This window comes from Canis lupus, chromosome 19, assembly GCF_048164855.1.
Source record: "Canis lupus baileyi chromosome 19, mCanLup2.hap1, whole genome shotgun sequence".
NCBI classification, from domain to species: Eukaryota; Metazoa; Chordata; class Mammalia; order Carnivora; family Canidae; genus Canis; species Canis lupus.
Window position 1 is genome coordinate 58,136,664 of NC_132856.1, and position 27,182 is coordinate 58,163,845.

The window sequence follows — 27,182 nt, forward strand, 5'->3', positions numbered from 1 at the left end:
AGGCTCCATGCGGGGAGCCCAATGCGGGACTCGATACCGGGACCCCAGGGTCACGCCCTGAGCCGAAGGCAGACGCCCAACTGCTGAGCCATCCAGGTGTCCCATGCTTTTCCAGTTTTTTTTTTTTATTATTTTTTTATTTTATGATAGTCACACACAGAGAGAGAGAGAGAGAGAGAGAGAGAGAGAGGCAGAGACACAGGCAGAGGGAGAAGCAGGCTCCATGCACCGGGAGCCCGATGTGGGATTCGATCCCGGGTCTCCAGGATCGCGCCCTGGGCCAAAGGCAGGCGCCAAACCGCTGCGCCACCCAGGGATCCCTGCTTTTCCAGTTTTAAAAAAATTTTGTTTTAAAGATTTGAGAGACAGAGCGCGAGCGAGCACGAGCAGAGGGAGAAGCAGACTCTCTGCTGAGCGGGGAGCCCGATGCGGGGCTCGATTCCAGGACCCCAGGATCATGACCTGAGCCGAAGGCAGAGGCTTCACGGACTGAGCCACCCAGGCGCCCCCCTTTTCCCGGTTTTATCGAGCTATAACTGACATACAGCAGTGCGTAAGTTTACGGTGTACAGCACGACTTGACCCACATGTATTGTGCAATGATGACCTTTACCATCCATCATGCCGCGTGTGATCCACGCTCTTAGCAACATTCCTGGAGACCACACAGGGGCATTAACTTCGGTCCTGTAGTAATTAGGCCCCCAGGGCATACTTATCTCATCCCTGCCCCACCTTGACCACCTTCACCCCCTGCCTCCACCCCCACTCCAGCCCATAGTAACCACAAATGTGCTCTCTTTTTCTGAGTTTAGTTTCTTGGGGGCTTTTTGGGTTTTTCTGTTTGTTTGTTTGTTTGTTTAGGGTGTGTTCTTATGGAAAAAAAATAATCCTAGTCAGGTAAGGTTGTATATATGGTATGTGACCTAGAGAAGTAATATCTAAGGCCTTAGAGTGTATCATAATTTCTTTTTTTTTTTAAGGTTTTATTTATTTATTCATGAGAGACAGAGAGGCAGAGGGAGAAGCAAGCTCTATGCAGGGAGCCCGATGTGGGACTCGATCCCGGGACCCCAGAATCACACCCTGGGCTGAAGGCAGGCGCCAAACCACTGAGCCACCCAGGGATCCCCGAGTCTATCATAATTTCAAAGTGATTTCAGCATGAGAGACAATGAAAGAAGTGGCTACCGTCCACACAGATAGTGAAAAAAAGTATTTCGTTCATAAAACCAAGTGTGTGTGTGTAACATAGACTTCATACAGCCTCACTGGGTAGATGATATCTATTTTTATCTTGGCAGTCAGGACGAAATGCTGTACTGTGGTGACAGTTTCTGCCTCTTGCATCAGACCCAGAGAAATGTGGGAGGTGCCCCGCCCCCTGTGGCCCCAAGAGTAAGCAGGACTTCTGTGTCCAGAAGGGGGTGAGCTTCCCAGCTCATAGGGACCACTGGGGACACCTCTGTCCTCACGGCTACGGTCCTGGGACCTGCGTGAAGCACCGAGACACCCTCATGATCAAGGCCAACCACCAGACCCTCTGCTACGTCCCACTCACCTCCATCATCTTCCGTTTTCCCTGCTCCTTACTCCTCACCGGCTGGCAAACTGCATTCAGAGTGGTTTCCACCATGGCTGTTTCCACTGTTTGGACCCAAAGCATCACTGTGGCCTTGACACCTTCAAGGTCACCACGCCAGGGAAAGAGAGGGCGGCAGTGGGTGCTGACAGGGGCCCCCAGCTCCGTCATTCCCACCTGCTCCCTGATCCCCAGCCCCCTGGGGTCTGGCTGGGAACAACCCACCCCCTTCACTGACACAGACACCCCTCCCTGAGCCTCGGTACATCCTCCTCACGGGCAGCAAGGGCTTGGTCACTGCTGTCCACTCTCCTGGGATGCTCAGGCTCCCCAGCCCCGGGGCAGCTTCACGGCGGCTTTCCCAACAGCTCGGGTGAAGCCAAGTGCCTGATGTCCAGCACGCTGGGTTCCGTGGCGTCTGGGCCCCCCATCTGCTGCAGCCCCAAGAACATGGTCATGGTGGTCCCGAGATCATCTCCATCCGGCCCCCAGCACAGGCTGCGAGGCTGCGTCTCTGCCCCCCGCTAACCCCCGGTTATCGAGCTGAGGCCCGACCAGAAACATCTGAGAGCAATAAGCATCTCAGATAAAAGAATAACATTTAACCAATACATCACACTTTTGCACAAAGTCTTGTTGAGAAAAAAATGAAACATATTGATGCAATTAAAAAGTGGCTGCCTGCATGTTAAGGGAAACCACTCAAGTCAGGCTGCAGTTTCCAGGACGGGCCTGACGTCTTAGCTACTCCCCACCCCTCGAGGCTACTTGTGGATTCGGGCTCCTCGTCCCTCATCCTGCACCCATGGCTCATCGTTCTCATCTTCTCTCCCTGTTTCCTACCACCTCCCTAGCCTAGGAACCAAATGATGGATGCAACTGTTAAGTCTTGTATGTTTTCCTCTTAAAAAGAACGAAGAGGACATGGTCTGAGCATGGACGTGGGGGAGACAGATCCCCGGCGCCCCCTCCTCCTGCACCTGCGCCCACACACCCCGCACAGGCCAACCCGTGTAACCAGCAGGGCGTTAGGAAAAGGATGGACTGTGACTTCCGAGGCCAGGTCACAAGACCCCGAGGCTCTGCTTTGCCCTGTGGGGTCAGGCGCGTGGGGAGAAGCCAGCCACCTAGCCGCACGGGTACTCGCGCAGCCCGCGAAGGCCCCGGCGGCCTGGCAGGCAGGAGGCTGGCACGCCGGCAGACGCTTCAGCCCCAGGCTGGTGGTCAGAGGATGTTCACCTCATGACACCTCAAGCCAGAAGCCCCAGCCACGCAGCTTCTACATTCCTGATCCAAAGGAACTGTAGGATAGGATCTACTGGTGTTGATGTGACGCACCAACAGTTACGTAGAACAACAGGCTAAAGGTGTTTCACCAAAGACCCGGAAAGCCAGCATTCCAGACGCCCCTGCAGGAAGGGCAGCGTGGGGGGGGGCGGGGGGCGCACTCACTTGTTTACATCCCTCAAGCCCGAGCGGACTCAAGCTCAGAAGGTTCTTGTCCACGGACCCTGCCGTGGCCTTGGTGGCGTGGATACAGGCGGTAGGAACGCATGTGGTTGGACGAAGGGAGGTTTTCCTCATTAGCACCGTCGCCACTTCTTCTACCCGTTCCCTTGAACCACTGACTTCTTTCACTTTAACAGAACAAGCACTGAAATCTTAACATCTCAACAGTTCCTGGGATACTTGTGATGTAAATAATGGATTTCCTGGGTCTCCATCAATTCCTCAATCAGCTTCATACACAGGATGAGCCGAAACATCACACCCCGGCCCCTGGGGTAGACCAAGGACGGAGGCCCATGGCCTTCCCCTCCCGTGTCCTCTTGCCATTCCTATCGTCACTCCCACCAGCTCGTCGAGATGGGCCCTTCACGGAGATGGAAGTATGGGGTGGTGCTTCTCCAGCCTTCGAGGGAGCCCGATCCCATCTGTAAGCGGGCTGCTGGATCCTTGGTCTTTATTCTACAGATAATGATCAAGACTACTACCATGATCTGCTCCAGAACACGCAGAGTCTGTTCTTCGAGACATACTCTGGATTTGCTTACGGTGAGGTCATATGTGGGGGATCCACCCATGTGGGCCCTGTGCGGACGGGGTCTTCTCCAGCACCTTGAGGCGCGGGTGTCATTGGCAAGTGTGCACTCTAAGGGAACCCTTCTGGTTCGGCCACGCGCTGTAGCATCCAGCAGGCGTTAGCCCTGTGGGGCTGGTCTGTGCTGACGTGACACCTATGTTGAGAAACAGATGCTGGATTCTGAAGGCCTCTCTGCTCCGCGAACAAGCTACATCCCTCCTCTCCTCTCGCCTCCCTCACCGAGTCCGCGTTCTCAGGGTAGAGCATCCGTATGTCTTCTGTCCAACTTATTCCCACATGTTTGATGCTATTACAAGTAGTTAATAAGCTTTTAAACACGGAAACCTTTCCGGTTCTGAGTACTCACTGCCAGTGTAGAGATGGGTAAGAGGTTTGGACACTTCACCCAAGATACGTGATGTCAAGTAAGCATCTGGTCAAGAGCGGCTCAACATCGATGGTCGTGAGGGAGAAGCAAAGTAAACCCACCACAAGAGGCCGCTTCGTACCTATCGGAATAGCTGAGATCCACTTCTAGGCATTTACCCGAGTGTTGAAAGCCTGTGTCAACACAAAGGCAGGTGCACAAATGTCCACAGTGGTTTTATTCATAATAATAGCCCCAAATTGGAACCGGCCCCAAAGCGAACCGGGCGAGTAACAAATAATGGAATAGTACGCACCAAGGATAAAGGGCCCTCGTGGACGCCTCTCTAGATAATGACCCTCAGCATAAGAAGCCAGAGAAAACCACAAAGGGGACATCCCGTGCGGCTTAGTTCCTACAAACCTTAAGAAAATGGATCGAATCTGCACTGACAGAAGCAGATGAACAGGTGGGGAGGGGTCCGGGAGGGGTGGGCAGGGCTGTAGAGCCACGAGGAAACTCTGGGAGTCACGAGGATGTCGTCCTGATGGCAGTGATGCTTTCAGGAGGACACGTGAGCATCAAAATACATCAACTTATGTACTTCCAATATGTGATTTTGACTGGAATTTTACCTCCACGAAGCTGTTAAACATACACACACACCCCCCTGTAGATGTGGCTGTGGTCCCGAGATGCGTGGACAAGCCTGCAGGGGCCTGGACCCCGACTGGCCGCGGTCTGGGGCTGGCCCCGTCTCCCTGGCTCAGGGGTCAGGGGTGGTGAGGATCGCTAAGTCCCTCCTAGGCCAGAACCAACACAAGGACCCTGGCATCGCCCGGGCCCTATTACCTCAACACCTCAAGTTGGAGGAGACCCCCCGACAGTCCTTGGAAGGGGAGAGGCCAGTCTGCTCTGGCGAGCCCAGCTTTAATATGCCACGGATCTCAGGGGGCTGGACAGGGACAAGATCAAGGACAGACCACTGTGGCCTGCAGGTGACAAAGGGCTGCTCCAACTGGCTGAACAGAACAGGGGACTCACAGGCTTGTCCATGCAAAGCTCGGGGCCAGCACGCAGAGAGCGCGGTGGAGCAGCCTCCCTCATGGCTCTGGTGCCCACCCCAGGCCTCGCCATCTGCACATCTCGCGCCCCGCAGAGTACGTTCTCCCCGTCTCAGGTCTGGGGCGGGATGGGGGACAGGGGTGGGAGGGAACGTCTATTCCCAGTGACAGAAGTCACAGGCCTGACAACGCCAGCCCAGTGTGGGCGTTTGTCACTGTGAACCACACCCCGGCTTAAGACAGCTGGCCGTGCCTGCCCTAACCCGGGGCCTGTGGGGGACTGAGCAGTACCCCCACCTGCGCTGCAGGGCTGGCCGGAGAGCCCACGGGAGGTTTGGGGGGTGTGAGCATCAGTACCACACCGGCCTGTGCTCCCTGTTTCCTGGGTCATGGGGGCACCCACCTGGCCTAACCTGTGCCAGAAGTCTACCCCGGGCTCCACTCACCCAAAGGTCCAAGCCTGAGACTTGAACCCGGGAACCAGGTGCGGGTTTCCAGAACGAGAAAGCCACGCTCATCAGTAAGGCCGCCCCGGGCCATCTCCTGCCAGGCCGCTGGCACCAGCAGGCACTGCTGGAGGAGGGCGCCTGGGAAGGAGCGGACACTGGCCCTGGTCCCGGGGTGGCCCGCCTGCAGCAGCCTTGAGGGAGGAGGGAGCCGACGACGGCCCACCAGCTCCTTCGGGGAGAAGGTGGCTGCTCAAGGCCACCAGGCCGGAGGATCCAACAGCTCTCCCCGGCACCCTGAACCGAGCCTGAGAGCAGGTGTGCAGCCTGCGGCTCAGCAGGGAGGCTGCGGGGGCGCTGAGCAGGCCTGTGCGGCTGTGCTCATGCCCCCGACCCCGCCTGCCCGCTCAGAGTCACAGGAGGCCTGTGGCTTCCCCCCATCCCCAGTCCCCAGCCCCCCAGCCCCCAGCTGGGGATGCCAGCACCACACCTGGATTTTGCACAAGGACCAGGTGGTGGCCACCTGGGGGCTCTGCACAGGGAAAGAGGGGGAGCCCCAGCCCCCCAACACCGCTACTGCTAGACAGAGGCCCTCACGGAAGCCCAGATGTGGTCCCTGGCAGCTCTTTGCTCCTCCTCGGGCCCCAGGTGGTGTAGGTGTAAGCCAACAGCTGGAGTGGGCTCAACCTCCCCCTTCTTAGCCGTGGCCTCACACGCCGGGGGCACACCAGCTCTAGGCCCTTGTCCCCCACCCCCTCAGGCACAGAGGTGGGAGCAGGGACTCGAGCCAGGTCTGCCTAAGGGTAGCCACCGCCGACCAGCCCAGGGCTGCTGAGAACGGGCAGGGGGCAGGGCAGACCTCCCCCCACGACGTGCCAGCCCGACAGGTGCAGCCATCTGCCTCAGGGAGCTGCCTGGTGCCTCACTCCGCGGGCTGCTCCCCTTCGTGGGATGTGGGGAGGGCTGGTGAGGACAATTACAGGGCAAGTGACCAGGGAAGAGAACACAAGGGATGGCCCAGGCCAAACAAAGGGGGGGACACCTACCCGTCCTGCTCAAGAACCTCTTTCGAATTTCCACTGTGCCCAGAAAGTATTACCTAAGGCCTTTTGAAGAATTACCAGAAGATGCAGGGCGGCCGCCTGTCTCCAAGGCCCAGACTTGGCTGCGTTGCTCAGCCAGAGGGAGCTGAGCGGAGAGGGCCACATGTGCCTTAGGACTCAAGGTCACAGGGACCAGAAAGGTCACAGCCTGGCTTCCAGCAGCTGCGCCCATTAATCAGAAACTGTCAAATCACAAACCCCTAAGTTGGGCCAAGGGGCCGGGACAGGAGCTGTGCCCAGCGGGCGGGGGTGCAGGAGGGCGGTCTTGGCCTCTCAGCTTCCTGGAAGAGCTGAGCCTGGTCCGACATCGGCCAGGGCTGCACAGGGAGGAGGGAGGTTGGCAGGAAACAGACACCTCCTGGGGGGCGGGACGGCACCCCATCCCTGCACACAGTCCGGCAGCTCGGCCGGCTCCCGGACACCCAAACCTGTTGCAATCCAGAACGCTCCAGCACATGGAGCAGTGCGTCCCCACCTGAGGGCAGATCGCCAAGCAAGTCTAGGGCCTAACGAGCTCACCAGCACGTCATCCATGAGTGACAACCCACAGTCTGAAGGGACAGGAGTCAGACCAGGCCAACAGTCTCTCTCTTTCCTTTTTTTTTTTTTTTTTTTTTTTAATGGCTGCATTTCAAAGAACCACCATCTTTTCACTCAGAAAACTTCCCAGGAAGGGGATGGATTAGTGCAACAAATTGGCGGGCGTGACTGAACACAGAGTTCTCCGGGCATCTCGAGGACAAGGCCCCATCAGCCCAGGCTGGCCACCGACGGGGGCCTGAAGAGACCAGACACGAGGAACGGACAGGGAGGACGAAGAGCCCGTCTCCTCACCCTGCCCCCACCCGCCCACCCTGAGCGGCAGGCCACCCCGTTTCCCGACTGGGAGCTAAGGCAACAGGGCAGCAGGAGCTGGGGTGGGGCTGAGCCCGTGGCCCGGGGCCAGCAGAGCCCTGGTGCGTCAGCAGGCCGGTGGCTCGCTGCTGTCCACCTGCAGCCCCTTGCTCAGGAGGAAGGCATCCTGCTTGGGGTCTCGGCCCAGGAAGAGCTTCAGCATGACGCTGGCATCCTGGGAGCCGCCGGGTCTCAGGATGCAGCGTCTGTAGTCCATGCCGACCTGCTGGGAACAGGGTGGGGGGGGTGAGGTCTTCACGCTCCCCCTGGACCGGTCCTCCCGCATCCCCTCTCTCAGCCACAAGTGGGCTCTTGCATGTCTGCGTGGGCAGAGAGAACGTGCGTGCTCTTCACACACACAGGTGTCTCCACAAGCGTGTGCACATTACTGCACACGAGCACGTGTGCAGGGACACACCCATCAGAAACTCAAGGCCCTTCACCTCACAGAGGCTAAGCCCAGGCTGAGCCCACGACACGGGTGGTCGAGTTCCCGCTGTGATAGGACACAGGTCTGGAAAGCTGGCTGAGCACCCGGCCCCAGGAGGGTCCAGGGTGGCAAACTCTCAGGTCTGAGGGAGGGCCCACCTCCAGCACCTGGCAAGGACTACCCGGTGCCTCAGCTGCCCTCCCGGGTCCTGGGCTGCAGGGACCAGAGAGAGGAAAGGTCCCCTACTCCCCCACAGGCAGGTACCGCCCCCCGCCAAGTGGCTGCCCTCCCCTCACCTTGCCGTTCAGGATGCCCTCCTGCTTGAAGCGTGTGTGGAACATGTCCATGGAGTACACCTCACTCCACAGGTAGCCGTAGTACTGGGCGTCGTAGCCACCGGCCAGGTGGCCAAAGGTCGCAGGCATGTTGGTCCCTGGGACAGATGTGGTAAGGCTCTTGCTGTGGCCCGAGTCCACCCCCTCCCCGCCCCCTCGGTGCCCCTTGCCAGGAGAAGGGGGCCTCAAATCAGCCCATCGGAGATGACCCACACACCCAGGAGAGGAACTGGCCTGACACTTCTAGAAAGCAGGAGCGGGACAACTTGGCCAAGGGAAATACAGCTCTGCTCACTATCTGCTGACGCTTAAGAGTTCATGCAAGAGGATATAACAAGGCACACCCCTACAGCAGAGAGCACGCACTGGTTAAAAAGCTTTTTGAAGGAATTTTTAAAGTGTCTGTGGAAGAAACCAATGCCACACTACCTACATTAAAATCCTAAGTATTTTTCATGTGTTAATCCGAGCACTTGTGATAACGCACAAAAATAGACACTAAAACTTTATCCAGAGGGACGCCTGGGTGGCTCAGCGATTGAGCATCTGCCTTCAGCCCAGGGCGTGACCCCAGGGTCCTGGGATCGAGTCCCGCATCGGGCTCCCCACATGGAGCCTGCTTCTCCCTCTGCCTATGGCTCGCTCTCTCTCAGGAACAAATTAAAAAAAAAAAAAAAAAGAAAAGAAAAGAAAGAAATAAAATCTTTAAACAAACAAAATCCACCTTATTTTCTACTCCAGGGTATGAAATCCCTGGTCTCTGCTGCACCTTCCAGGCTTGTTCAAAGCAGGCTGGGGGGGATGGGGGGGGAGGGATGGGGGGAAACACATACAGCCGGTGCCATACGAGTGACGCAGGAAAGCATGGAGCTGCCCACACCCGCCAGCCGCACAGCTGGAGCCGGCAGGCCCAGAAGCACAAAGCAGCCAGAGGGCCAGAGGCCGTCTGCTCCCTCCTGGGCCTCAGCTACAAACTGGCTTCAAACTGCCTTCACTAGATCCTTCTGACTCAGGGAAGGGCTGAGCCCCTGACCCCCAGGTGGGCCCACCTCGCGAGCAGCTACCTGGCGTGGCAGGGACCCCAAGGATCTCCTGGCAGAGGCGGGCATACTCCTCAGCCGGGTCGGCAGCCGTCTGCGTGTGCAGGGCCTGATCCACCTTGGCCAGTACGATCTGGCGCAGGTTGAAGAGACCTGGCGGGTAGAAGGAGACCGGGAGGCTGGCTCTGCACTCCGGCACCAGCGGTAAACAAAGCCATGAAGGCGTGTGCCTGGCCTACTGCGTGCGGCAGGGATGCACCCCCCCAGAGGCCCCCGGGCAGGAGGGCGGCTCCCGGCGGGCACCTGTGTTGGCCTGCCGGGACTTGATGAGCTTCTCGAGCAGCTCCTGGGGGATGGCGCTGCCCGTCCTGTAGTGCTGGGACATCCTGAGCAGCGGCTCCTTCTCCCACACCCAGTTCTCCAGCATCTGGGAAGGTGCTTCCACGAAGTCCCGCTCCACGTGCGTCCCGCTAAACATGGCAAACTCCGCCTGCGGGGGCGGGCGGAGCTGTAGGAAAGTCTGGGCCCGGCCTGGCCAGCTCCGACGCGCTGGTCTCACCCGGGCACGCGGTGCGCAGTGCTCTCCTGAGCAGCACGCACCGGGGAGAGGACAGCAGGCCGCGTGACACCCCAAAGCCTGGGGACGGGGGCAGCTGAGGCTCCTGGGGGGGCTGCCGATAACTGCGCCCAGGACACAGGGAGGTGGGAGGAGGCCGGCCCCAGCTGGCCACCTATATTCCCCTCCACCCGCAAACCCAAAGCTCTCAAAAATCCCTACACTCTGCAAGGGGCTGGCCTGGAAACCACGGGATCTGGGCGGTCGTGTCAGAGGCACCCTGTGTTTTCTCACTCTTGTGTCAGAAATTTTCCTGAAAAAAACAGCCCCCGTCCGAGGTGTGCTAGGACCCGGCTCTGATAGCCACTCAGCCAAATGAGCTGTGCGAGCACGGCCACGTCCCCTCAAGGCCCTGGGCGAGGCAGGGACCTGGGAGAGGACACACGCTGGGCCTCATGACTCACGGACCCTATCTGTGACTCCGTCTACTTGGTAAACTTTATGACCCCAAGCCAAGGCCCAAGGTACTTCGTGGTCACTGGGCGCTCTGCTGCTGGGCTTTAACCAGGGTCCTTCTCGGGATCTATTAAGAGTCCGGTTTTTGGTGTTTTTTTTTTTTTTTTTTCTTTTTTGCATTTTTGTGTTTTTATAGGCAATTGGCCTCTTTAAAAGACATGTGGGTGGCTCAGTGGTTTAGCGCTGCCTGCAGCCCAGGGTTTGATCCTGGGGACCCTGGATCGAGTCCCACATCAGGCTCCCTGCATGGAGCCTGCTTCTCCCTCTGCCTGTGTCTCTGCCTCTCTCTCTCTCTGTGTCTTTATGAATAAATAAATAATAAAAAATCATTAAAAAAAAAAAGTGTCTTTCAACAAAACGTACAACACAAGGCTGTGTATACTGCTCGTCACGACCAGAGGCTCGCAGGGACCTCACCCTGTGTTCCCACAGGAGCCCGGCTTTGGTATCTGCGGACTCAGGGCTTGTGGCTTTACAGGACAGAACTGCCTCGAATAGTGAGAACATTTATCTGGCAAGACCTGAAGGAAATGACAGAGCCGTGAGAGTCACGGGCAAAAGAATGATCCGGATATGGGACAAACCCTGCGAGCATACAGCGCAGAGGCGGGAGGTGCGAGGGGAGCTGCATGAACAGGACGAGGTGGCCGGGGCACACGGGGCCCCAGTGCCGGAGACTCTGCCCTGCCCCGAGGAGCCGTGGCGGCTGAGGGCCGACCAACACGAAGAGCTGAGAGTAACACTTCTAGAAAAGGAAAATTAGGAGAAAACAAGCTCTTCAGCAAGACACAAAGCACAAACTGTGAAAGACAAAAGGCACTACACGGAACACAAAAGTCAGAACCTTCTGCTCAAAACACACTTCTCGGTGCCCCCCACTCACAGGCACGTCCCTTGGCTGTAAAGAGGGCCGAGGTGCCCACACGCCGCCCCGGGGACGGACTCCGAGCCCACGACACTCAGGGAGGGCACCAGACACAGCAGGCCCCACAGGGTGTGAGTCCACATGTGTGACACGTGCAGGACGGGCTTGCCCACAGACGGGGAGGGGGCTCGGGGGGGCCGGGAGCTGAGCGTGGGGGATGACAACTAAGAAACATGAAGGTTCTTTCTGGGTGATAGAATGTTCTGGAACATCTGGACAGCAGTGACGGCCACATACCTTGGTAAACTAATGGTCACTGAACTATTCAACTTAAAATGAAATCACCGAGGGGGCCCTAAGCCAACGACCAGCGTCCTTCTAAGAGGATGTGAGAACACAAATGTGCACAGGGACGATCACGCGAGGACACGAGAGGACTCTGGCCGCGCGCCAAGGGGGCGGCCTCAGAGGGAACCAGCACCGCCAACACACTGACCACGCGTGCCCAGCCCCAGCACCGCAGGGACACACTTCTAGCCAGTAAGCCGGCCGTCTGCCGGGCTCAGTGACGGCAACTGGCCAAGGGGGCATCGCCGGGGCCGTGGTGACCCGGGGAGTGTTCACTGTGCAGACCCACCAAGCACCAAGCACCGCCCCCATCCCCGCGGCCCCTGCCCCCACCTGAGAGCACAGCTGGTGCATCACGTGCCCAAACTCGTGGAAGTAGGTCTCCACCTCGTCGTGCTGCAGCAGGGAGGGGGCGTCCGGGGTAGGCTTGGTGAAGTTGGCCACCATGGCCGCGATGGCAATCTGGCGGCTCCCGTCCTGCCGCAGGCAGCCGGGCTGCAAGCCAAAGCAGGCCGCGTGCCCGTACTTCCCTTCCCTGGGGACGGGGGCAGGGTCAGGCCCAGCCAGGGATCTGCTCTACGCACCGACTGGCCTGGGGCTACTGACCCCACAAGACCCCCTGGTTCCAGCACCCTGGCTCTCGCATTCCCTCACCCACCCGTCTACCAGCCGCCGACGGACGGAGCGGCTCAAGCTTCGGTCTCAGGAGCAGGTGCCCGGGAGCAGGAGTCCCGCCCGCCCCCCACCCCCGCCCCGAACACTCCCAGCCCCCGGCCAGGCCCTGCACAGCGGCGGCCCCACGACCCCTGGCACAGACGAGAACGACGAGGCAGAGAAGGGTGGCCCGGCTGACACGCACCGCGGGTAGAGGTCCAGGTAGAACTTCCCGATGACCCTCCCCGACGCCGAGTCCCTCACGGAGTAGAGCTTCACGTCCTCGTGCCACACGGTGGCGCCCTCCTCCAGGTCGAAGGTCAGCCCCAGCAGCTCCTGGTAGATGCTGAGCAAGCCCTGGGTGACCACCTGCATGGGGAAGTACTCCTTGAGCAGGTTCTGGTCCACGCTGTAGCGGGTCTCCTCCACCTGGTTCATGTAGTAGCGCATGTCCCAGGCATTGATGCGCCCGTCGAAGTCCAGGCCCCGCTTCTCGCACTCGGCCTTCTTCAGCTCCAGGATCACGGCGCGCTCCTGCTCCCCAAGGGGCTTCAGCTTCTGGGCCAGCTCATCTGCGGAGGGCAGAGGGGAAGGCAAGGCTACCTCCCTGCAGCGGCTGCCCCCAGGGCACCCCCAGGCCCAGCACCCCGCCTGGAACGCCTGGGCTGCCGGTACAAGCTAGATAGGCCACGCCTCCCCCTGCAGCAGCCAGGTGGTGGGGGGTGGGTGGCCCCCGGTGCCACAAGCCAGAAAGGACGGCCAGGGTGGGGACGCTTGCCCAGAGCTCACGCCATGAGACAGAGCAGGGAGCACATGCAGCCTCACCCCAGAGCCCTACGCTTGTCCATCAGGTTGGAGCCCTGTGAAGCTGACCGGGGCTCAGGGGTGTCAGGAGTCCCACTCCAGGGCGCACAGAGAATGGCTCTGAGGCCTCATCACACTGTGGTCACGAACAACCCGACTCCCTTCTGGAACCCACGGCGGGAGGCTGGGGGAGGCTGGGGGAGGCTGGGGGAGGCAAGGGGTTACCTAGGAAAGTGGCCACCACCTGGCTGCTCTTAGCCATGTTCATCTCCAGGACGTAGTCGGCGTGTGTGCTAAACCCCAGCAGGCTGGACTTCTGGGCCCGGAGGGTCACCAGCTCTCTGAGGATCGCACAATTCTCCTGGAACCGACCAATGAATGAGCAGTTCTATGGGTGCTGGGCCCACCACCTCCCACTGGGTCCTCTGGAACGCAGGACCACCAGCTGTGCCTCGTTCCCCTCCCTCCTTCCCACGGCCTAGGTTTCCATGGCTGCCCTGTGGTCCTGACACAACACATGCAGCTCTATAAACCCCCAGGTCCCGTTTGGACCAGAAAGGTGTCATCGTGAGGGGTGTCAAGGCCGTGGGTGGAGAGCGGTGTGGGGCCGGGACTCTGCAGGACAGCCTCGGGGCACTGTGCATGGGGAGCTCACCCCCGTCTGCTGGAGGCACTGAACAGAAGCGAGGCTGAGACCACACCGCGGCATGGACACAAATACACGCGTCTGCGCGGGAATGGATGTCTGTGCGTTGAAGACACGCCCCGGGCCGCAGTTAGAGGGCCCAGGCCAGCACACAAGACACAGAAAAGGGGAGGACGCATCTGCAGACCCCAGCTCAAGCCCCAGCAACGCCACTGAAGAGAGAGAGAGGGGACGACTGAAGCTAAGGCGCAGAGCAGTGGACACTCGCAGACACAGGACTGGCGCTGTGGCCGGGGGCCAGAGCTGGACCCCGCGCGGAAGGCCGGGAGGGGCAGGCTGACTCGCCTGGGCGCCTGCCCACCACTGAGCCTGGCCCAGCGGGCACCGGGCACCCAGGACAGGCCCCACCACTTGCGGCATCGCCTTCCCACCTGCTTGCACCGGCAGTTGAAGGCCTCCTCCACCTTCCTCCTGGTCTCGGGCACGTGGCACTTCTTCAGGAGAGGAAAATAATGTGGGTACTTGAGAGTGACTTTCAACTTGTCATCCCCAGCCTTCTCCAGCGAGTTCAGAAAGTCCTCCGGGAGCCCTCCTGTAGGAACAAAACCAGGGCTGCCACAGGCCCGTGCAGCTGGGGAGGGAGGCAGGCTTCCCTTCCACGTGGGAAGCTAGGACGGGGAGCCTGCAGGGAACAGGGCACCAGGCCTGGCGTCCCCACCCTGCCCTGAGCCCTCCGGGAAGACGGAGCCCCGCTGCCCTTCCCAGCAAGGCTCCCAGGGAGGAAAAGCCCCACTCGGCTCCACCCTTGGCACAGGGGGCGTCCAGGGGCTGTGGTCTCTTCCTCGTCCCTTCTCCACCGCGGACAGATGCTGCCCGGCCGCCCTCACCATCGCTGCGGCCCACACTTCTGCAACAGCCTCTCACCCAGGTCCCCACCCGCGAACCATCCTCCTACGACAGAGACCTGGGTGCTGCACCTCAGAACGAACACGTCCAGGGCCACCGCCTCACACCCCGGCTCTGACTCGGCCCACAGCTCCTTCCAAGGCCAGCTCGCCCGGGGCCCTCACCTCGGGACAGGTGAGAAGGGACGCGCCGCACCAGGGTGGGCAGGGCCAGGCAGGGCACCGTTTGCGAGGCCCCCGCTTTGGCACAGAGGTGCGTGTGCACGTGTGCAGACAGACACCCACTTCCTAACTGGCGACGACCTGGGAACGACAGGCCCGCAGCAGCAGCGCGCACATCTCGGTTTCTAAGTGCCAGGCCAGGGCGAGGACAAATGAGCCCGGGACCCCAGACCCAGAGAAAGTGCCCAAAGAACAACAGGAACACTTCACGCTGTAGAGGCCCTTGAGGTAGAATTAGGACAACCTGGGCATGACAACGGTGACCGCGGCAGACCGCCACCCATGAGGAACGGGGCCTCCGTCCACACCGACCTCTGCACACGGATCAACCACTAAGTGGGGCGAGGGAGGTCCTGACTCGAGAGACCAGCACATGAACACACAGAAGGGGGTCAGGGCGCCTCTCATGGGAGCGTCACCGGCAGCGCAAGGCGAGCGGCAGCCCCCGAGCCCCTCCCGAGAAGCCGCTGCCGGGAGAGCGCCAACCCCTCCAGGCAGGCACGGGGCACCGAAGCAGGGCCACGGGGGGGGGGCCGGGGACAGACACGCTGACCGACACCTCATGAGTCAAAGCCCTGTCCCTCCGGCGAGCAGAAGGTAAACAAGCGCCACACCCTTGCTCAGCAGGACCTGCAGGCAGGCTGGCCACACCGTCCTCGCCGCAGCCCCCCTGACCCCTCCGCCCCCGACCCCCCTGACCCCCGAGGCCGGGGGCTCTGCTTCACTCCACGGTGCTGGGGCGACCTGCTGCCCACACAGGAGGCCACGCTGAGGCGGCAAGGCCCCTCGGGCTGGACAAATGGGCAGAGAAGCCGGCCTGCGAGGGGGTGGGCGAGCAGATTTGTCCCCCGATTCGAGACCCAGGGTCCTGTGGCCAGAAAACACAGCGGGCGCCTGACCTTAAACAGGGGGCCACGTGGGGGACCTGCCACCTGAGGCTCAGGCACAGAGAGGACTGAACCAGAACGGGGATGGCCCGCAAGGCCCTGTTCAGGAAGGCCGTGACCATGGGCACCTCTGCAAGCTAGCTGCCTTCTGGGGGCTCGGGCAGCAGGATGGGGACCCCCGGCAGAAGGGCCCAACACGCCCTCCCGTGAGGCCACCACCGCAGGGTCACTGCCACAGCCCTCGGGCGCCTCACACGGGACGGGCAGGGCTGTCGCAGGCAGCAGTGAGACCGCCGGCCTGGGCCTTTCCAAAGCGTCCACGTTGGGAGAAATGAAAATACTTTTGTAGGTGGCTGAGGGACAGTTCAACAGGAGGGAGCCAATGGGACGCCTGGGGGCTCAGTGGTTGAGCGCCTGCCCTTGGCTCAGGGCGTGACCCCAGGGTCCTGAGATCAAGTCCCGCATCCGGCTCCCTGCGTGGAGCCTGCTTCTCCCTCAGCCTGTGTCTCTGCCTCTCTCTCTCTGTCTCTCCTGAATAAATCTTAAAAGAAAAAAAAAAAAACAGGAAAAGAGCCAAAAGAGATAGTAAAATGCAACATGGCCCTGACCAGACCCCGACGGCGGAGGAACACACAGAGGGTCAGCGGGTCGGCAGAGCAGGGCACACGGGCTGCATTCTCAACGCCACAGCTGTTCCGTGCTGTCTCCCGGTGGGAGGGGTGTGTGGAAAGGACACGGGACGGCCACACTCCTGGGCAAGGCTCCCAAGGCCTACGACACCTCTCCAACAGCGGGAAGGACGTACGTGTGGCAGAGACCACAGGAAGGGCAGGAAGTCAATGTCAGCGCGGGGCCAGGAGAGCCGAGCTCACGGGGCTGCCCGCCGTAGGGCTCTCACAACTTTCCCACAGCCGCCAAGTTTACCAAAAATGAAACCTCTGGGGTGAGAGCAGCAGCACAAACAGTAAAAACAAAAAGACACCTCGGCCCCAGCCCTTCAAAATCCCTTATAGCCAGTTTGGAAAGAAGAACCAGCCAGGATTTAATCTACCTCCTCACAAGATTCAAACAAGAGGGCAGCCCGGGTGGCTCAGCGGTTTGGAGCCGCCTTCAGCCCAGGGCGTGATCCTGGAGATCCGGGATCGAGTCCCACATCGGACTCCCTGCGTGGAGCCTGCTTCTCCCTCTGCCTGTGTCTCTGCTTCTCTCTCTCTCATGAATAAAGAAAATCTTTAAAAAAAAAAAAAAAAAAAAAAGATTCAAACAAGAGCAGCTGGTGGGGGCCTGGGGCCCTAAGGGGAAATCCTGGCCAACTCAGCCACTAACCCGGTGTTCCCGGCATCACTCGAGGATCTGGAAATGTGAATTCCTGAGCGCTGAGTGTTCCAAGTGGAGACACCCCCTCGCCCCAGGGCGGTGGGGCACAGATGTCCCTGCACTTTGGAAGCTGGCGGGAGGTGGCCACGGCCTGACAGGGTCCTGGGACGGTGCGCCAGCCCCCCCATCCCGCGTCCCCCACCACACGCCCCCCATCAGTACCCAGCTCCTCTCGCGTGAGTGGCAGGAAGGTCGTGTCCTCGTTCAAGTTCTTGTTGAAGTCGATGCACAGAAGACTCAGCTTCTTCTTAATGCTCTTGATTTTCTGGAGGGAGGAGCACAGCTGTGAGTGGAGTGTAGCCACCAGGGCGGGGGGCTCCCTGCCTGTGGGGAGGAGGCACAGACCAGGCGGGAAGAGGGGTCGGAAAAGACAGACATCAAGTCCTGGTACTGGTCTGCACGGCGCCAACAGAACACAAGACACCGGCTTCCGCGGAGCAGCCTTGGTGACCCTGGGGACCTCAGGCTCATGTCCCCATCTGTTATGGGTCCCCGGCCAAGACCACTCTGGACCCTGTCACCTTCTGGGTCCACAGCCTCGGCTTTTGGACATTTTGACAGAGCAGCAGTGCAAAGCCTCTTCGGAAACTTCGGGTGGGGGTGAGGCGCGGCCCCATCAGCCCCCACCCCCTCTCCCAGGGGCCTGGAGCCAGCCCAGCCCTCGGGGGGACACCAGCTGCTGGCCAGCAGCGGCTGGAGGGCCTGGGCCGGGCGCGTGAGCCCCTGGCTCAGAAGCAGCCCCAGGCCGTGGCCTCGCAGGCCACCACCCGGCCAGGCGTCCTCTTGGCGGACAGCGGCACACCCCAGGGAGCAGGGCCCAGCGCAGAGCCCCAGCTGGACGCCTCCGTGAGACTCCCTGCTGTACCCCGAGCTCCCCGGGTCCCTCCTGCCGAGGCGGCTCCCAAGTTACAGTGGGTACAGCCCCCAACGCCACATGCCGGACCTTCAACAACATGGTGGGGCTCTAAGGCCTGTGGGGACACCCGGCCGGCTTGCTCGGGGGAGCACGGGACTCTGGGCCTCGGGTCGGGGGCTCAAGCCCCATGGGAGGCATGGAGCCTGCTCTAAAAAAAATGCAAACAGCCTTCCGTTGCTCTGGCCGAGCGCTCAGCGAAGCTGAGGTGCCACAGTGGGTCTGGGCCCCACAGTCCTGGGAGTGAATCTGACTCAGGTCCCACTGACACTGGTTTGTTTTCTGGGTTTTGTTTTTAAGATTCTTGTTTTTACAAGGGTGTCCGGTGGCTCAGTTGGTTGAGTGACTCACTCTCGGTTTCTGCTCAGATCGTGATCTCAGGGTCCTGGGACTGAGTCCCACATCAGGCTCCCTGCTCAGGGGGGAGCCTGCCTCTCCCTCTCCCACTCCCCATAATTGTGCTCTTTCTGTGTTAAACAAGTAAAAAAAGTTTTTTTTTTTTACTCATGAGAGAGGCAGAGACACAAGCAGAGGGAGAAGCAGGCTCCCTGCGGAGAGCCCAACACAGGACGCGATCCCAGGACCCCAGGATCAGGCCCTGGGCTGAAGGCAGCACTAAACTGCTGAGTCACCCAGGTTGCCCAAGTAAATAAAATCTTAAAGGAAAAAAAAGAGAGAGATTCTTATTTTTATGTAATTTCCTCACCCAACATGAGGATCAAACTCATGACCCCGAGATCAAGTCAGCCAAGCGCCCCTCACTGGCTTTGGTTTTAACAGCAAATATGCCTCATCTCTCGGAGCCCTGGTTTCTCCAGCCGTGAGGCAGAGGCGCTGGCCTAAGCAGGACAGCGTCAGTTCCAAGTGACGAGAGAGTCGCTGAGCTCTGGGTGTGGACCCAACGTCGCATTAACCATGTCTTTCGTTTCCTGTGCCCTGGTGCCTTCCCAGCTGGGCGGTCTCGTGGACCCTGGAGGGCTGGCCTCTCCTAGGGGTGGCCAATTCCCAGCGACGGTAAACAGCTCACCCGTAAGGGCAGCTCTTGTGTGCAAACCAGCCAGTCCAGAGCCCACAGCTCAGCCATCCCCTTTCTGTGGCTGCCTGGCACTCAGAGAAAATGGGGAGGGAAGGGGTGAACAAAGATCCTCAGTGATTAGCCACAGGACAGGGGCAGGCACGGCCCTGATCGCCTCTGATACAGGCCAGACTGAAGGAGATGCCATCTGTGAGGCTGGGACGTACGATAATCAACGTGTATTTGCTCTTCGTCCCTGTTCCTGGCACGTGGCTCCTAAAACCTTTGGAATTTCTTCAGCGACAAGAAGACACTGCAACAGCCCAAGAGTCAAGTGTGTGGGGCCCGTCGTGTTACTCGTCACCAGCCCCTATCCACTACACGTGAGAGCATGATCCTGAGATGACTTCTGGGAAGCTCCTGAGGATGGGGGCCGGGGACCACCCACGGAGCAGCGCGGCCCCTCCTGCCTACCCCGGGAGGGGAGAGGAGCTGGAGGTGGCAGGCTGAATCAATCACCAATGCTTTAACCAGTCATGTCTACACAATGGGGCCTCCGCAGGACTGCTGAAGGACAGCTTCAGGGAGCTTCCGGGGTGCCGCACACACTGGGAGGGCCGAGCCCCGTGCCTCTCCCCCAGACCTCTCCCTGCGTCTCTCCTCCACGTGGCCGTTCCAGGTTATGCCCCTTATGAGAACTCATAGTAAGTAAACTTTCCCTGAGTCCCGTGAGCTGCTCTAGCAAACAACATGAACCTGAGAAAGGGGTGGGAACCTCGGAACCACAGAGCTGGTCAGTCAGAAGTAGAGAGGACAACCTGGATGTGGTCGTTGACTGTGTCTCAAGGTGGGGCAGTCTTGAGGGGCCAAGCCCTGAAGCTGCAGGACCCGACACGTGTCAGACCGTGTCAGAATTGCGTCTGACTGTAGGACACCCGGCTGGTGTCACAGAGAACAAAACCACACACCTCTGGTATCAGAAGGAAGCTGTGGTGTTGATGTCAGAACAGGAGGCCCACAGTGAGACAGATTTCCTTAGTGCCATGGCATCAAAGTCCCAGCGAGGACCGACCAAGGTGTTCCCCCCAACTGTGCACTCGCTCTGTGGCTGAGGGAGCGCCAGGCTCTCAGGAAGGCCACGCTGCAGCATCAGGGAGGGCAGATGCGGGTGGAGGGAGAGCTGCTCCAGACAGACCTCCCATTCCAGAATCGAGGCAGCAGAGAGGTGGGCACCCAGCCAGAGGCTGGGCCCTCAGATGGTGCAGACAGGGGAGCCCCTCCGACCCCCGCCAGCACTCACCTGTTGAGTGTCCTCAGGTAGATGTAGGCCGTTCCTTCTGCCCAGCTTGACCAGTCGCTCCAGGTACCGCAGGGCCTCCGGCCTCAACGAGTCCTTCTGAACTTTCTCCTAGGGTAAGACAATCCCAGCGCTGTCGATGATGAAACACAGGGGCACCGCCGGGTGCCAGTGAGGCAGCGGGAGGCCGGGGCACCCGCACAAACATCACTGCAGGGAACGGGGACGCTGCAGCCACGGTGGGGGGGTGGTGCAGCAGAAGCCCTTTCCAACCACACCCAACTCAGCGAGCGGGCTCCCAGGCAGCCGTCCCAGAGACACCAACACTGACATGTGCACCAAACCCGTCCATGGCACCCGCTTCCTGGGAATAGCCCAAACTAAAACCAGCCTGCAGGGCCTCACACAGGGGAATGGCTGAATGGAAATGAGAATGGTGGGTGGCCTCAAGGTCATTATCCCTGTTGGGACAGTGACTGGTTTCACCAAACATCATGCTGGGGGAAACTGGGCTAAGCACAGGCCACGCTGTCTGAATCATTTCTTAGAATGGCACGTACATCTACAGAGATCTCGAAGCTCCAATTAAACACAAAACACTGCTTGTGCTCCCACAGGTCGCCCACCTGCACTGGCCCCAGTGCGCGCCCGTGTGCGCTCCTGACCAAGGTGCGGCAACAGGCGCTATGGGACAGCGCGGACGAGCATCACCGTCCGCCTCCACAGCTCCCTCCGACACCAGCAGCCAAGGCCCGAGAGGCAGGACACTAGCCCTCCCTGCGGACCCCCCAGCAAGGTCGGGAAAGGGAAACCATGTGCTGGACGCAGGAATGGCTTAAAAAGTCTAGGGCTTTTAGACTCTACGTTTGTGTTTCTCTGCTCTGCATTTGTCTGTCTTTCTTCCACATTCCTTCACTGTGCTAAAACAGAACACAAAACTTACCACCTCAGCTGTTCTTAAAACGCACAGTTCAGGGTTTAAGTGCACTTGCACTGTCACACATCAATCCCCACCAACCCATAGGGCCCACCCACAGGGCCCCTCAGCTCTCTACCTCCTAGGGTCCGAGAACACAACCATCAAGTCTAAGGAGGTTCTGAACCCAGCAGTGCCCATCGGGACGTCAGTCTGTCCCTCCCAGAGTCTACCACCAGCATGCCTGGTGCTGTGCCCCGTCAGCCGTGCCCCCAGGCCAAGTGGACGTGGGCACCTCGCTGCATCCTCACCTGCAGCCAGACAATCCTCTGGTACACATCCTGCCTCATGCTCATCTCCACGTCAAACTCAGACAGCTTTTTGTCCGCCTCTGTGCTGGCCGTCCGAATGTCCTTGGATGGAGAAACGTGCTGCGGGAAGTCCAGGATGTTCCTCTGAACTGAAGCGGGGAGAGAACAGGACAGGTGTGAACCTAGGCCCCAGGTATAAACTGGCAAGTACCGGCCTCACCCCCACCAGGCACGCAGCTCATCTACATCTCATCTGTTCAGTGAACACTTTCCACACTGGGCCCTGGGCCGGGAGCCGGAGGGAGGGGCATGGTCATCCACGTAGGATGGAAACAGACTCAACTGCCAACACTCCAAGACAAGGGCCGTGACAGAGAAACATGACAAGACCTAGAAAGGCTAAAATAACTCAAATCCAGAAAGAACCACAGCTGCTGATGGCAGCATCTTAAATTGATCTCTAACTTACAGAGCACACCCGCATTTGGTTAAACAGAGGAAGCATAGAAGGCTGTGAGAGCGTAAGCTTTAACAGTCACCGCCTGACCGGCAACCCACCAGTAGGTGCCCACCCTCGTGAAGTGAGAACAGGGAATCACACATGTTCACAGCAGCTGGACCAGGAATAACCCAACAGTGAACATGACCCAAACGTCCACTGACGGTTGGAGGGACAAACATGACGCACCCACCACCCATGGGCACATCACTCGGCTGTGAACAGGAGGGAGGTGCCCATACGTGCTGTCTGGGGGACGGACTCTGAGCCGACACTCAGGAGGGAACCAGACACTGGAGGTCCCACGGGATGTGAGTCCACATGTGTGACACGTCCAGGACGGGCTCATCCACAGATGGGAAGGGGGCTCATGGGAGCCAGAGAGGATTGGGGGTGACTGCAATGCAGGATGATTTCTCTTCGGGGTGATGGAATGTTCTGGATTAGACCATGATGATGGTTGGACACCTCTTAATATAAATATAAAAACCACTGGAAAGTATGCTGTAAGTGAACAAATTCTATGCTACGTAAATCAGACCTCTACAGAGCATTTAAATTTTAAAACGCATATATTGGGATCCCTGGGTGGCGCAGCGGTTTGGCGCCTGCCTTTGGCCCAGGGCACGATCCTGGAGACCCGGGATTGAATCCCACATCGGACTCCTGGTGCATGGAGCCTGCTTCTCCCTCTGCCTGTGTCTCTGCCTCTCTCTCTCTCTCTGTGACTATCATAAATAAATAAAAAATTAAAAAAAAAAATTTAAAACACATATATTCTGTGTTGGGAAGACCTACATTCCAATCGCAGCTTGGTCGCTTGCGTGTCCCCAGGGCAGACCTGCCGTGGGCTGCCCGAGAGAGGACAGCGAAAAAGACAGAAACAGCATCTGTCCGTCTGCGATTTACAGGCTCACAAGCGCCTGTGACTGCACCAAGTGTGACAACAAAATGGTGCAGTGTGGGACCAATGCAAGCAGCTGGTGTGAGCAGAGGGGGCGTGGGAAGGGGCTCCCGAAGGGAGTAAATCTGTAATCACAGAAAAGCCCAAAATCCAGTAGGCAGGGTGTGTGAAGCCCCAAGACGGGAGAGTGCGCAAGTGCAAGCGGCCACTAGGCCGGCACACACAGACTCAGAGGAGGGGCAGTGAGGGGCAAACTGCACAAAAACAACATCATGGACTCTGGCCTTCGTCCGGGTGGCAGTGGGACGACACTGAGAGGCTGGTGAGGGGAATGCCACAATTCAATTTTAGTTTCCTCTAATATTGCTGGGATGGGTTGGGGGGGCCTAGGGGCCTCAGTCGGTTAAGCATCTGCCTTCGGCTCAGGTCATGACCCCTGGCTCCTGGGATGGAGCCCCACATCGAGCTCCCTGCTCAGCGGGGAGTCTACTTCTCTCTCGTCATGCATGCACGGACATGCGTATGCTTTCTCTCAAATAAATAAAATCTTTAAAAATAAAATTCCTTGGGCTATTGAGGAGAGACAGAAAAAAAGGCTGTAGGAGTGAAGCTGGTATCTGGCAGGGCTGCGCCCAACAGGCAGGAATCAGCCTCATGCAATTGCCAAGAGTCTATCTGGAAAGAGACTGGGGGGTGGGGGTTGAATGGGGCGCCCAGAAACCCACGGCATCCAGGGATGCTCCAGGAGAACCCCCCAGCTGAGATTCTCCAAGGTTCCCAGAAAAGGACTTTTGCTGGAGATCCAGAGGCAAGGGTTTCCTCAGTTCGGAGCTTTCTGCTGCGAGACTGGTCTCAGTCTTTTTTTTTTTTTAACTTTTATTTATTTATGATAGTCACAGAGAGAGAGAGGCGCAGAGACACAGGCAGAGGGAGAAGCAGGCTCCATGCACTGGGAGCCCGATGTGGGATTCGATCCCGGGTCTCCAGGATCGCGCCCTGGGCCAAAGGCAGGCGCCAAACCGCTGCGCCACCCAGGGATCCCTTGGTCTCAGTCTTTTGTCCCACACTGGCAACCTCTACAGATGGGCCTTGAGGTAGCAGCTCTGGATCTATCTGAGCACCTCGCCCCTCAAAGGGAACAAACAGATCCTAAGGAGAAGGACCCAGGTGGGTGGTGGTGATGAGGACACCTGATGGCATCAGGTTACCTAAAGCGCCAGGGCGGGGTGGGGTGGGGGGAGCGAAGGGGGCCAAGTTCAGTCGCTCAGAGAGAAAACACCTATCTCCTGGGACAGAGGAAGGAGCGGGAAGCGGCAGCTCCAGTTTCAAGGCTGGCACCTGAGCTGGCTCCTGGAGAGGAGTGCTGCTGTCCTGCTCGGATGCCGTAGCCCATGAGGACCAAGTACGCCAAGCAGTGCAGCACGGTACACACGGGAACCGGTGGCACCCCAGGCTACCTCTTGCTGAGCAGATGCCTCTACCCGCCATCAGCCCCTTTATCCGTCACCACCACCCCAGAGAGTAGATGGCCTCACCCACGGCCAGGGTCCAGGAGCTCCAAGGCCTGGGTTGCGTCTGCCTCCCCGCCTGGATCCTGACCTGGATTTACCTGTGTAGGACACCTCCACATCGGCCAGCGCCTTGAGGGTACTCTCATAGGACACGTCTTCAAACTTCTGGGAGCCCACCTGGTCATACACACGCTTAGTCTGCTCGATGAGCTCCACAGTGAGCTCCTCTATTTGCTGGGCGCTCAGGTCCCATCTCAGGTAGTTCACCACGGAGCACGGGGCCGCTGTGTCCAGGGCATCTCCTACACAGGCTGAACAGAGAAGACACAGCCCCACACTGAATGGGTCTGCTTCCAGGACAGAAGCGTTAGACTAACTAGGGGCTGAGGGGAATGGACAGGAGCACTGTTTCCCCATGAAGGTTGGCCAGGCCCAAAGGCTTTGTGGGGGAGCACAAGTCGATCAATCCTCTAAAGCAGAAGATGCTGCACCCCGGGAGACACTGGGCGATCTCTGACATGCTTGTGCTCGTCGCAACTGGAGAGCGATGCTATTGCATCGAGTGGGTGGTGGCAGGGCCCAGGACACCCCCCCTAAGGGACCCAAGCCCCAACGCTGGCTGTGCTGGGGTGGATATTTGGTATACACCTCCGTCACACTGAGTTAACTTGTTTGATTACAGGGTACTACCCCTGATGTCCCTTGACATAATGCGACGTTTGTACTGTATTACTTTCCTAAAATAGGGAAAATTCTTTATTCCTAAACCATCCCTAGCCTCAAGAGGTTTTGCATAAGAGACTGTGGTCTATAATAACAGCTGTCACTTAAACTGCTGTGCGGTGTTCAGAGTGAAGATGTTTTACTTTCGTTCCCTCACTGATTCCCTCTGGGTCCTATGTGGCCCCCATCATACAGATGGAGGTCCTGAGATGTGCACGATTTGTCATGATCGTGCACATTTGACATGATCCCACGCCAGCAAGTGGCAGAGGTGGGATTCGAACACATGCAGTCTGACTTCAGCTCCAACCTTGAACCAATGTATCATCTGTTCCCCCCTCCCCTGCTTTGTAAATATCTGGTTGTCCAACCTTCCTGCCCCTTTCCGAGGCTCCGCCCCACACTCAGGTTTACAGTTCAACCCTTACTGGACTCTATACCAGGGATTAGCAAACAGTGACCTGTTTTTGTACACCCTTGGTGCCCAGTTGTGACAACCACAGGTGTCCCAGACACTGCCCAGTGTCCCCTGGCGTGGCGCCATCACCGCGGTTGAGGGTCACTGACAAACAGTAAGTGGGGAAAAAGAAAGGCTCTGGAGCCGGGCCAGGTGGGATGTTCTGGCCAAGTGACTGCTGCGAGCTTAAGGAAACGCTTTCTGCTTGCAGGGCACCGTGGACTTCAGAACCACAGAGAAAAGACGCGGGTCTGTGCCACGCTGGGTGGTAAACGAGCGCTCCAGAAGCTGGGACAAGGTAGGAGATACGTGTCAACAGCTACAATCGTCAGCAAAATCTCCTGGAGGACGCAGGACCTGAAAAAAAAAACCGGAGCAGACGCATTCCTTCTGTAGTATTTCAGCTTGCCACCTACGTGCTGGGTCTCCAGGCTAACGACGATCCTGCTGCAAACAAGGCAGACAACATTTCTGCCTTCCTGAGACCTCGAATAACCCAAATCACGATCATCATTAACGCAATTATCATCGCAGCCGGTTGGGGAGGGGGCGGGAAGAGAGACCAGCAAGAGAAAAACAAACAAACTCAGGAGGCATCCACACAGCAGCCTGGGCAATTTTCTAAATAGGCGACGCACATCCCATCACTTCCATAAGGAAAACGCTTTCGGGACACACCCTTCTGCCCTGAAAAATAAAAGCAACTCCCAGCCCCGTTCTGGCGGAGATGACTTGTTGCTACTCAACCGCGCTCCGCGTGCACGGGCCTGGCCGCCTTTGCCCTCGCCGTTCCCGCCACCCACGACGGTCCTCCTGCACGTCTTGGCAGCACAGCTGCTGGCCGCCCCGTTCCGGGTACAAAGGCCACCTCCTCCAAGGAGCCCTCCAGGATTGCGCTCTCTCTCTCTCTCTCTCTCTCTCTCTCTCTCTCTCTCTCTCTCTCTCTCCCCCCCCCCCCCTCCCCGGCAGCGCCGTCAGCCCCACCACCGACCACTCTGTAGAGCGGCTGGCCTGCTTCTCTGTTAAGCGAACGCCTGTCTCCGGCCCTGGAACTCCGCCGAGGGCTCACGGTCGCCCCCGGGGCCCGCCCCGCGCTCAGCCCAAGCCGCGCGGAGCTGACTGAATGAGTGAAGCGCCGGTAAAGCTGGTTTCCATTCATTCGGCCGCCGACGAGGCGGGTCCCGGGGGGGCCGATCCGTTTCCCCCCCGACCCGGGTCCAGGCCCCCGAGGGTCACTGGGCTCGGCTCCTAGGCCCAAGCGGCGACCCCGGCGGGCGCGAGGCAGGCAGGGGCGCCCGGGTGCGGCGAGCGGGGCCGGGCCGCGGGGCAGCGGTACCTGCTGGGGGCTTCATGGTGGGCAGCTGTGCGCCGGCCGCCTCTCGGTCCTCCCGCTCCGCGTCGCGCCGCCTGAGCCGCCGCAGCCGGCCGCCTCCGTGTGCTCCGGGTCCGCAGCAGCCGGGACCGAGGCGCCCGCCGCCCGCGCGCCCGCGGAATGCTGGGAGGGCACGTGTG

At 59.2% G+C, this 27,182-nt stretch overlaps 1 protein-coding gene across 2 annotated transcripts; it reads right to left on the reverse strand.

Moving 5' to 3' along the window:
• Positions 1-7,241: 7,241 nt before the first annotated feature.
• On the reverse strand, positions 7,242-27,163 carry THOP1 (thimet oligopeptidase 1). Of its 2 annotated transcripts, none has more exons than XM_072787934.1 (13): positions 27,007-27,163; positions 24,589-24,801; positions 21,577-21,725; positions 20,353-20,460; positions 17,287-17,389; positions 14,165-14,325; positions 13,313-13,448; positions 12,489-12,855; positions 11,963-12,164; positions 9,648-9,834; positions 9,369-9,497; positions 8,266-8,402; positions 7,242-7,762 (listed from the first exon to the last, which is right to left on the reverse strand). In XM_072787934.1, the coding sequence occupies exons 1-13, from the start codon at positions 27,020-27,022 to the stop codon at positions 7,607-7,609; spliced, it is 2,064 nt and encodes a 687-aa protein (XP_072644035.1). In that variant the 5' UTR covers positions 27,023-27,163; the 3' UTR covers positions 7,242-7,606. The 2 variants fall into 2 exon arrangements, with proteins under 2 accessions (XP_072644035.1, XP_072644034.1); XM_072787933.1 differs by having other exon boundaries at positions 7,242-7,765.
• Positions 27,164-27,182: the final 19 nt, after the last annotated feature.

What these genes read in the sequence shown, in the direction of transcription:
- THOP1 (XM_072787933.1), bottom strand. An exon ending in TGTGGAGGTGTCCTACACAG is followed by an intron (nt 21,726 to 24,588) that starts GTAAATCCAGGT and finishes TCCCCGCTTCAG; the next exon opens with TTCAGAGGAACATCCTGGAC. An exon ending in TACCTGAGGACACTCAACAG is followed by an intron (nt 17,390 to 20,352) that starts GTGAGTGCTGGC and finishes TCCTCCCTCCAG; the next exon opens with AAAATCAAGAGCATTAAGAA.